At 45.7% G+C, this 11,251-nt stretch overlaps 2 protein-coding genes across 2 annotated transcripts; both read right to left on the reverse strand.

The window, feature by feature from the left end:
* Positions 1-1,354: 1,354 nt before the first annotated feature.
* On the reverse strand, positions 1,355-3,175 carry K444DRAFT_632633 (FAD/NAD(P)-binding domain-containing protein; the record flags this gene model as incomplete). The annotated part of the gene is made up of 3 exons (XM_024883499.1): positions 1,355-1,483; positions 1,554-2,976; positions 3,030-3,175. The coding sequence occupies 3 exons, from the start codon at positions 3,173-3,175 to the stop codon at positions 1,355-1,357; spliced, it is 1,698 nt and encodes a 565-aa protein (XP_024733113.1).
* Positions 3,176-4,337: 1,162 nt separating this feature from the next.
* Positions 4,338-7,021, reverse strand: K444DRAFT_632634 (uncharacterized protein; the record flags this gene model as incomplete). Its single annotated transcript, XM_024883500.1, has 6 exons — positions 4,338-4,635; positions 4,696-4,807; positions 4,861-5,345; positions 5,497-5,608; positions 5,659-6,834; positions 6,907-7,021. 6 exons carry the CDS (start codon positions 7,019-7,021, stop codon positions 4,338-4,340), a joined length of 2,298 nt encoding a protein of 765 aa, XP_024733114.1.
* Positions 7,022-11,251: the final 4,230 nt, after the last annotated feature.

Genomic DNA, 11,251 nt, shown 5'->3' on the forward strand with positions numbered 1-11,251 from the left:
GTGGTTGTTAGTATCTCTATACTGGTTATATGTGGTCTATAGGCCTCTACGAAGACAATGGCATAAAGTATCGGGAATATAGGGCATTGGGAGACTTTCAGGCTCTCTAGTATACAGATCAAGGTAGCAAACTCGCTATAAGGCCCTATATTTCCAGGCCCTTCTCCTAAAAGCACATTTACGCCTTTGACAAGGGCTACCATACCTTTTCAGGGCTTCTTCCCTGTATTTACAAGGAAGCCTTCGCTAAAGGGGCCTATAATAGTTACTTGTTTAGCATCCGAGCGCTATAGTTACTCTACTAATAGCGCTATAACCCTAGAAGATCTACTTACCCCATGCGAATGTCTTATAGCGCCTCTTTACATAGATTTAGGGAGTACTGCCTAGAGTTATAGGGGCTTATAGCGAGCTTCTGCCCTAAATTCACACCCTGTAGAGCGCTGAGGGTCAAAATGCCCTGTATTCCCGATACTGTATACCATTGTCTTCATATATTGATTCTTAATACTTTTATTAAAAAGTATTAAATTACTATAATAATCAAGCGATTTTTAATATATTAATATTCCCGAAAATTTATAATTAGTAAATAATAAAATATATACTTAATTATAGCTTATAAGTAATTAATTTAGCTTTTTAATAAGTGTTTTAATAAGCTATTTAATAGACAAATTCTAAGTCTTAAGTTCTAGAAGGTTTTAATAGACAGGGGTCTAAAGCCTGGTACGTACCTTCCTAACAATGCCCGTGGCTACCAAGCCTCACGTGGTCCCTGTCCTTTTCGGCGCATGCAAAGGAGGAAAGCATCCAACCTCCCCACCTTAATGCATGCCATAATACCATTTTCTCATCGTTCGACCTTGATCTGAATTTTTCAAATATACTTCGAAAATTCATGTCCTCGGGGCAAGTTATCACGGTGGTGTGGGGAGAAAGATCATGCCAATATTGGGCCTCATCAATTGACGCGCCCAACTCAGGTGCTCTTGTTCGGAAAAGTAGTGTTTGGGATAAATATGCAATCATTACTTGAATTCCTGGCCACGATCTAAGTACAGATCTATGGCTGTAATTCCAGCTCCTCGGCCAGAAAATGAGACGAGCTGATGAGCCTGATGTTTATATATTGCCTATGAGAAGACCTTTCATTCATCGCCTTAACCCCTCAGAGAAGGCACTTGGTGGGTGAACGGATATGAGCAGACCGGGTGATGCCTGTGCTAATTTCGATCTAGAGTGAGCAAGAGCAGCGCAGAGAGAGAGAATTTTGGAGAGGGATAAAGCCTGGTTGTAATCTTACAACAAGTCTTCAGGACATTGATACCGGTATAGAAGCAGATTTCATCCCTTATAACGCTTTCCATTCTTCTATCAATCCTCGGTAGTCGTGAGCGTCATAAGGAGAAAACAATTCTCTCCATCCACCACCCTTTCTCAAATCGTTGATGTCAAGATCTCGTAATAGTTGGCTTGAGTACTACCAAACAGTTAAAACAAGCTCTTGACCCCCCCTGTCTCCTTTTTACTTCAAAAACAAAGGTACTCACCTCGTGTCCGTCAAACAAATATGTATGTCCGTCACCAAGATATCTCCTCCGTCGCCACGCAATCACCAGCGCCACCTCCTCTTCCATTTCCTTCTGGGTCTTTTCTTGAAGTTTACCATTCATGTATGCCACCGCCCACAGGGCTTGAATCTCAGCTAATGTCATTGCATCTCTTGAGATAAAGTGCCCAAGGAAGACGATACTGCCATCGTTGAATTCAGGATTTGTCGGCACCATGGATCTGTACAGCTTCGCAGAGCCGGTGCGCTCCCTCCCTCCAGGGAACACGGGTTGCGCTTCCAACCGTGGAAATCGTGATAGGACTTCCTTGTCTGCTTCCCCAATCAGCGATTCCCAATGCTGTCTATCAGAAATAGACTCCTCGCTTAGGTCCGTTGGTAGACCTAGCTTTGCAGATTGCTCCCTCGAGAAGATACTACTCCTAGTGTCCCATCCCGTGCAAGCAACGAGTGCATCACAAGTAATCTCCTGTCCATCACTAAGGATGACATCCTTTCTGCTCAACACATCGATCCTGCCACGGATAATCTTCGCTTTGGCGACCGTTTCCCACAAATCTGCCGAGTTGGCGATACCGATGGTATGAACATAGTAAACCGGCCGACTTGGCTTTAGCGGAAGCAGCCGTTCATCTTTATCATATCCCGCAGCCGTCCACCACTTAATCGTAATCATCTTCCAGAAGAAGGCACTCAGGGCAATGCCTAATTTGCTCTGGTGCCAGAACCGAGCCCAGTTGTCAACCGGCTCAAAGATTGATGGCGAGAGCTTTGAAATGAAGCGCGTGCTGACAACTTCACTGGAGTTCTTGAGGCCAAAGATTGGTGGTGGCTTCGGATCTCCCATGCATGCTGGTCCGCTGCCATCCTCCCATATAATCCATGTCACATTTTTGCCTCCGTTTATCAGCATTTGAACGGTATCAAAGGCAGACTTCGCACCGCCCAATACAACGACCTTCTGAATGGCTGAGGAAAGTAAAAGCTCGGAATTTTTAGCGAGATGTTTGGAGTGGATAACAGGCGGAATGAATTCGTGCCCCTTCTCCATCCTGAAAGTCGGCAAGTGGGGTACATTTGTCAGCCCAGTAGCCACCATGAGTTTCCGGCAGGTAACACTCTCTCCAGTGGAATCGTGTATAGTATATAATCTGGATGCATCGAGTTCTGTCCAAGTAACTCTGTCAACATTGAAGCCGAACTCAACTCGATCTCGTAACGTTTTTCCAGCCCAGGCTTTATGCTGTGAGAAAGCCTCGAGGTACGCCGAAACATGACTACCAGCCATTAAATTGAGATATGTTGGCTCTGGCGGTGGCATCGGATAAACACTGAATTCGATTTTCCCCACCGGGCTCTGGGTCATCATACCGGGATAAATTCGTCCCTTTCCCCAGGTACCGCTAGGGTACAGTTGCTGTTAGCTCTAAGTTGAAGGTGGGGGATAACGACTCACCCAACATCTTGCTCACTTTCCAGAATCACGACTCGGGATTCCGGAAATAATTCAAGCCAAGTATGAGCAGCAATAAGTCCGTGAGGGCCTGCGCCTACGACTACCAGGTCGTATGGTAATGATCTTTCCTGCATCGTAAGCTTCATGGCGTCGGGGGGGAACGCAGAGCAAAAGGACACAAGGAAAAATAAAAAATTCCAAGAGGTTTGTCTCCTAAGTAGGCCTTCAATGTACTTAGTTTACTAGGTACAATGGGAGCGGGGCTGAAGCTAACTGAAGTTTGCCCCGATCAAGAAACGATTAAGACGGCTGGACGCCATTCAAGCTTTTTGACGCCTTCCTATTCGTGATGTTGGATCTCGCTTACAACCGTTAGTTCGGAGGCTGAAAGCTGAAAGCTGAAGGTTGGGGAAAGTTAGGGTTATTGTGGCATTTGTCCTGGGAGGCTTCGGCTGTTCGGCTTGGAGAAAAAGAAAATTGCGATAACGTTCACTCATAACACAGGGGTCGCTTGACACGTGAGCAAATATTAACAGCGGTGCATTCTTCAAAACATGCTGAGTAATTTGAAGAAGCCGTTCAATGAGTACGATGGGATTTGCTTGAATGAATTGAAATATCTCCTTACAATAGCTCGATGGTCAGTGATTTGGATTTTGGTTGTGTGCAGGTACTTCATATAGCATCCGTCTCTCAGGTCTTGGCGGTTGAAAAAGGGGGTGTTGATCACGTGACTATAGCCCTAGGGAATCAGGAGATCTGAAAGGCTGAGTAGTAACCAAGGATTGCAATTTCCTGCAAACTAACTCTCGTGCCACTACTTAGGGAGATATAACAGAGTGAAGAATTCGAAGCGAGATGCACAAAGCGAGAAGATGAAAGTAACCCTTAGGAGCTCTGTTCGCCTTGTTAGAACCAGCCCAGATGTGGGAGCTTACGTTAGTGTCCCAATGATTATTGAATATTCACGTTCCATTTTTCTGAGGCATTTTCAAATATGTTTTGTTTCATTGAAAATCATCGCTGTCTATACACTTTTGTTTCTCTCGCTATGATCCCTTGCCCAAATTAACGCCATCCCCAACCTCGATGAAATGAAAAGAAAGCAGCCCAGTAATTTGAAAGGTAAGTGCCTTCAAAGACCTCGATATCTATCGATCATGCATGCAAGTTTTCCTCAATGTTCTCTCCCCTTTAGGACAATCCGCACTGAATCATCCCCGCATATTTCATCCCCCATTGTGCTCTCCCAGTTGTGGACATTGTGCTTCATGAACCACTGGTTACTAGAAGCAGTCCCATATCACTCTAAGTTTGAAAATCCTGCAAGCGGATATTGCGCTTGCCAACAATTGGTCCTGGCAACAGCGTCATACCGAAGAAGTTGATTGGCAACTGGAAGGCAGTCGTAACGGCATTACCAAAATTACCGAGAGTTTGTAGGGCACGCGTTGACATAAACAATTCTGACTGGTTGCAGTATAGTGAGCGGGCGAACTCGGTTTGCGAATTGAGAGCAGTTGCTTGGTACTCCCCGGTTGCTGGGTTGTGGGCTGGAAGAGCGGCTGCGATGCACTTTGTGCAGTTACTTAGTGCGGACTTCCATCTACTTTAGTGTGAGCGGGTTGTTCCAAAGAGGGCCCGAATTATTTTAAATGGGACTTACAGATCCTTCTGACGTGTGCAGAAGCAGTCGAAAATGGGACCCTCGTTGGTTGTATTGGGATCAATGAAAATACAACCGTTGAAAACCTGTTGTGCAGGTTGGCAATCCTTGGCTGTGGAGATATTAGGTTAAGGGACTTTACCAAAGAACTGGGGGCCTTCATACCTTGGCATTGCAGCATTGCTTGTGTTGGTGGAAATGTGATCCACGTGGGTGTAATTAAAGAGGCAGAGGTGGTTTGGGTGGATAATGTCGTATGGATACCAGTCGATGTTCCAGACCCAGAAGGTGCAACCAAGGAGGAAGGAGATGTAGTAGCAGGAATTGGAACCACGGTTACGATAGTGGTAATTGTTGTGGTCGAAGATGGAACAATAGAAGTCGGAATTCTAATGGATGCAGGAGGCGCATCGAGCAGAGTCATACCGAAGAAATCGATGGGCGATTCGTAGATATTTGTTAAGTAAAGGCCGACTCGATCGAGTCCTGCCATGCTTTGTACCAGGACAGCGGGGTTGGTTTGGTTGCAGAAGAAATTAACTGTTGTTGTCATAGCTGAAACCAACTCGTTGCTTGGCGCGTTACCGGATGGATTGGCAGGCAAGTTCATCGCAATGCATGCTGCACAGCCGAGCACGGATGACTTCCATCTGTTCATTGTTAGTAATTGACATGGGACATTGAAGCTGTAAATGTGCCAGAAGGTTACGGGACATCCAGGGAGTAAATGTGCCAAAGAGACTTTGGACATCAAATCTCAAAGGACTAAAGAATTGCTGAACCATGAGAAGAGGGACTTACCCATCGAAGTTAGTCTTGCATAAGCAGTTCCAGCTTCCGGTCTGGTTGCCGTTGGATTGGGCATTCAGACATTGGTAATAGAAGCTATTTGCGGTGACACAATCCTTGGAAGCTGTGTATGTAAGTGAGATGTGCCACAGTTGGTAAAAGAATGGAACTTACCAGCGCATGCTTTCATTCCATCCGAAGCCGGAAGGGTAACCCAGGTAGTGGAAGTAGGGGCGGTTGAGGACGAAGTTGAAGGGGAAGGAGCTACGCTCAAAGACTTTGTGATTGCTGAGGTGGACAATGTTCCAAGAGCTGTGGAAGAATGGGTAACCGAGCTGGACCGCATGGTTGATACAGGTGTGGGAGATTGTACCATAGTTGAGCCAGACGTACCAACAGAAGTGAAAGATTTTGTTGGGATCGTGGTCGAAGAACTCATAACTACCGGTAGGGTTGACGATGTTCCCGGAGGTGTCGTACAACTTGGGCTTGATGCTCCCAAGGCAGTGGAAGAATGACCGCCCTCAGTGCGAGTAGTGTAAAAAAACGTTGTGATCCACAAAGTATGGTAATGGGTGCTGGGCTGAGGAGCAGGCTTGCTTGTTGCGATTCCCCCGTTGCTTGATGCATGGGATTGGGTTGGAATTTGAGATTGGGTTGATGTGGCAGATTGAGTCGGAGTCTGAGCTGAGAGAAGACAAGTACATGCAGACGAGATGCTCTTCGGTTGGTTGTTGCACATAGAGACATATGTTGGATAGCCCGCAGTTGAGGTTTGAACTGCAGTTGTGTATGCCTTGCAAAACGGAATGACAACATCTTCAGATCGAATTGCTTGACGCAAGCAGTTGTCATAATTGCAGCCTTGAGCGACCGGAACCGGTGATAAAGTAGTAGCTTGGGCTGTATATGTCGAAGTCTTTCCTGGATTTGATACCTCGCAAGTCTTAGAGGAAGACGTTGCACTCGGAGTCGGAGGTACACTCAAAATATCACTCTGAGTTGACACCAGAATAGCTTCAGGAAGTTGTAAAGGAAATCCAGCATTTGCTGCAATATTGTGGGCTTGAGCGACGAAATCGCCATAGCCAAGCAAGCCAGTACTGCAGAAATTGACATGGAGTGCTTGCAAGGGACTCAAGACATTGTTGTGAAACCCTGAAGCGTTGTCGACACATTGAATGCAGGAGGTCAATTTCGAGTACCAGTCTGGGTGGAATGGGCTTGCTCCTTGACCAGTTTCGCACAGACAATTTCTCTGTTCAGAGTGAGGTACCTGGGGAAGACCAATGACAGTCGCAGTTTGGCAGTCATTCCAGTATGAAACGGCAGCTTTGCAATCGGCATTTTCTGCAATGAGAGAATATCAGCCATCTCCCAGAAGATAAAGGTAAAAGAAAGCAGAGATTAACTCCAACTTACGGGTACAAGAAATGATCGCTGGACTTTGTCGCAATGCGAGGTTGGCGGGGGAGGCAGAAGTGAAGGGGAGGGTGACGAGGGCTGCGACCAGCAAGAAGACTGCAGTGACCCTCATCTTGCAGGTGTTGAGTTGACGCGGCAAGAGGGTATTTGGGAATGATTTGAGGTCTGGGAGGGACTGAGTTAAAGGACCGAAGAGGCTGAGATGTACACAAAAGGGTAGGAGGTTTGGTTGTGACTCGGTCGCAGTCGCGACTCGGGATGGTAACCGACGATGGTGAGCGAAGACGACGGGTGGAGACACAAGGGGTGAATATGGAGCAGATTCCAAAAAGTAGAATAGCAAACTGTGCTCGTTGAAAGAGAATGGGAGAGTGTTGAGGGGGTAGAAGAGATCGTTCAGAGGAAGATGTAGTGTTGATGGGTGAAAGGAAGGACCAAGACGAAGCGAGAGAGCCTTTTATATTCGAGCTCTGTAGAGGCTATGACGTAGAGTAACAATGAGTGAATTCGCAAATCTCCAAAATCTATTTGTGTGAACGGCACATTGGCTTGGTGTCAATGTCCGAGGCGGAGCCGGTTCAATGTTGAATAGGCATCTTGAAGATAAAAAAGACGTCAGTAGTATTTGAAACTTTCTTCTGCCCCAGCGTTACCTTGGTATCTATTGTATTCGATAGCAGTTAATAGGCCCTTGATACTGTGAGGAAAATGTTTGCTCATTTGTTATTCCTGCTCTCTTTCTTAGCCAGTGCAGATGGCTACTGGATGCTGGACTTTTGTTTAATCTTCTCCATTATCTTATGAGTTCAAGACTCTTATTCTCAATACATTATCCGCCATCCCTGCTTGTAACATCATGGGACCCAGTCAGACTATTCAGAATCATAGCATGTAACAGATATTTAAAATTCAAAAATTAGGAAAAGCGATTGATGAGCCTTTGAAGGTCGCATCAGGCATCAAAACAAAACCGATCCTCATTTGAACTGAACTTGGATGTTATTCCAAATTGCAAGTCCTCAAAGCCCAGGATGCTAGGTATTCACGGAGGCAGAAGCAGGCTTGACGGGCGTAAGTGCGGGAGCACAGATAGCGAATAGGGGATCTTGCAGGATTAGTGCGGCTTCTAAATTTCACTCAGAAAACATTAATTTCGAAAATAATAAGTTCTTCAACTTTTCCCAAAATGAGGGTGCAATATATGACTTGTTGCAGAGGAGCAGAGATATTTTGCTGCAGTGAGGGCAAACCCCTGGTCCGTTCCCCTACATGCAAGAAACAATGACAAGAACCAGTAACCAAACGCACGAATATCTAGAAGACAAGAATGCAATGATTAACATACGCAGAGTACCAATGCAGCGTTATCAATACCCGGTATATGTCCTTGGAAATATCTGGTAATGAAGGTGTCAATACAAATTGAGGCGCCTGGCGTACTACCTTCCAGCAAAGGTCCAATAATACCTTTGAATTCCTATTGCAGGGACACGCTCCACGGACCTACGCAGAGCAGAGGTGCAAGGATCTTGACTTAGGCGAGGTTCAACGTCTCGTAGTCCATGCTTCCGAGAGGATTCACTGACCACTAGTTCTAGTGGGCCAGAACTAGAGGAATGCTGAAGCAAAGGTTTTAACGGATGTTATCAAGCATTTTCGTAGAGCCAGGTCAAGAGAAGAAGCCTAGAATCACTAGGGGTTCCTTATGCAGCAGCCACCCATCGCAGCGCTGACAGCACGCTTGCCCGTTGCCGTTCAACACTCCCTCCATGTAAGATTACATTTGATCTGGTGCAATATTTTCCTCGAAAACATCTACTTGTGCCTTGTTGTCCACCCTCTCGTTCCTTATTTGCAGTATCTCTTTACCAAACTTTTTTAGTCAACACCCTGGAGGGGTTGACTTGAGGTTTCAGAGCAACGGCAACAACTTGGAGGTCGAACTCTTCTGGCATATGAGGATGAGGAGTAGGTGGCGTAATGGGATGGAGGAGTTCCGCTCGCTGTGTCTTCTCATGGACGCTCATGTGTGCAATACAGATGCATCGGAAAGCTTTCGTCGTAATGGGGGTGCCAATCTTGACTATTTTCGCCGACAGTTGTAGTTTTGCGGTTGAGCACTTCGAGAAAGGGGATCGAGATTGTCGCTGAGTCTTTGGGACTGACGCCTTGCTCTCTCGTAGACTGTGCCGCCTCGCGCTTCTCTCTCGCAAATTGATGTCATTGTATCGCAGTACTCACTTCCCAATTTTGCGCCCCAGATCGGAACTTGATGTCGGATGGTCGCATGGTCGATTGGCAGGACCTGGGGTCATGCTCCCTGTCTCGCAGAATTCGTTGCAACAGGGAAGAAGTGGATAGGAAAGACGAGAGAGGTTAAGGGCAGGAATACATGGCGAGGTGGAAAGGGCAGCAGTAGAGGCTGCAACTCGTAGGTGGAACGAGAGAATGCGATGTTTTGAACGTCACGAGACCATGAAGAGAGGGTGAAGTCGACGGCCTTCCGCCAAGAGCGAGCCTGCGTACAGGGAGAACTTCCTTCTAGCTGCAAACGCTCGAAGTGTCTCGATACAGAATCAAACGGTGTTTTGCTTTAATTTGGCGAGGTGTCCATTACACGTGACGAACTTCCCCTGAAGCCAACAAACCCGAATGCTTCCCCAAGAAACCCTAAAGCAACGCATGACCTGCCCGAAAAGCTCAATAAACTCAATCGCATGACGGCAGCAATTTTCCTTGTACAAAAGATTATTCCGCATTTGCAAAAAGTCGGGCAGAAATCCCCAATATCAAAAACCAGCCCGTCTCACGTGAGTTTTCGCCAAAAACCCAGGTCATGCTGTGTTTCGCTCACTACCAGCCCTGCGGGCTTGGCTGCAGAGTTTTGCCTTTTTGAATCAAGCAATCTCTCCTTACCCTTCTTCCTTTCTTTTGCCTTTTGCATACAAGATAGTCATGAGGATAACCAGGAACGAGCTGTAAAGGCCCATTCCCCAATACGAGCGGTTTACCAATCGGGGGTCCCCATTACCCAATCGCGCACTACGATTGGTCAATGGGAGGGGAATACGAGATGGGGAGGCCGATTGCCCAATCGTTTACTCCCATTGGTTAATCGGGAGGCCGATTACCTAATCGGGAAATATTTCGGTTTCGGCTTTTATGAAAATTGAAGATATATTAGTATATTCCATATCCCCCCCCCCTTTTCCCCTCTTTTACCCCCTTTACTTTCTTGCTCTCACATTGCGTTTAGGGGCTACTTTAGCTCCCCTAGCTCTTTTTGCCCCCCTTTTGACTTGGTAATCAGCTAATTCCTCTATACTAGCCCCATCCTTACGTGGCTCTTCAATCGCTACTCTCTTCTTTACTCTCTCAGATGCCCTCCCTGCCTTTTGAACTAATGTAATCGAACCACGATTATTTTCCAGTGTAATTACTTTAGATAGGGTAATTCTAGCTTTTTTGAGAGCTGCCCCTTCTGTTGGAAGTTCATAAGTTGCTTGAGAAGCAATCTTATTAAGGGTACTAGCTGGCCAGAGAATAGTAAGTTCGCCATGCTTAGTTACTAAGCAATACCCCTAAATATAGTTAGCTTAAGTAATAATATATCTTCAAGTAAATTACGTACCTTTACTGTTTTTTCCAAGACTCTGACTAGAATCCTTGCAGATTCAGTACCAAAGCGATATTGCTTTGGGATCTGTAAGGTAGCGGTTTCTTGAGCTTTATACTCCAGAGCCTTTGCACTAGCTCTCTTTACCATATTCTCCTTCTATTTCCTTATATACTCCGCAACCCTCTTGGTCAGTTCAGATAAAATCATCTCCTTCTACTCCTGTTCAACTTCAATATCCTTATTAATAAATAAGCCTTCCTCTATATCTTCCTCTCCTGATCCCTCTCCTAATCTCTCTCTTGATCCCTCAGAATTTCCCCCTAAAATAGCACGTGTCTTGTACTCCTGGAAATCAGCCGGTGGTTGCCTTCCAAACCATACCTTATATGGTGTACTACCCCTAGGTAAAGTAGAGCTTGATATAGTATTAATTATCTATATAATTAAAGGAAGTAATTATATCTAGGATTATATACTAGTATCTGTATGTATAGCTCGCAATCGTCTCTTAAAGATACGATTAGTAATCTCAATAGAGCCTTGCGATTAGGGATAGTAAGCTCGTCCCCGTATAATCTTTATCCCTCTCTTCTTGCAAACCTCAATTACTTTTCCCTTGAACTCACCCCTATTATTACAGGCTAGAATGGCAATATACCCATTATTATTTAGCCATTTAATAAGCTCGTCAGTAGCTTTGTCTGCAGACTTAGCCTTAAGCCC

The sequence above is a fragment of the Hyaloscypha bicolor genome (genome assembly GCF_002865645.1).
Source record: "Hyaloscypha bicolor E unplaced genomic scaffold K444scaffold_118, whole genome shotgun sequence".
NCBI classification, from domain to species: domain Eukaryota; kingdom Fungi; phylum Ascomycota; class Leotiomycetes; order Helotiales; family Hyaloscyphaceae; genus Hyaloscypha; species Hyaloscypha bicolor.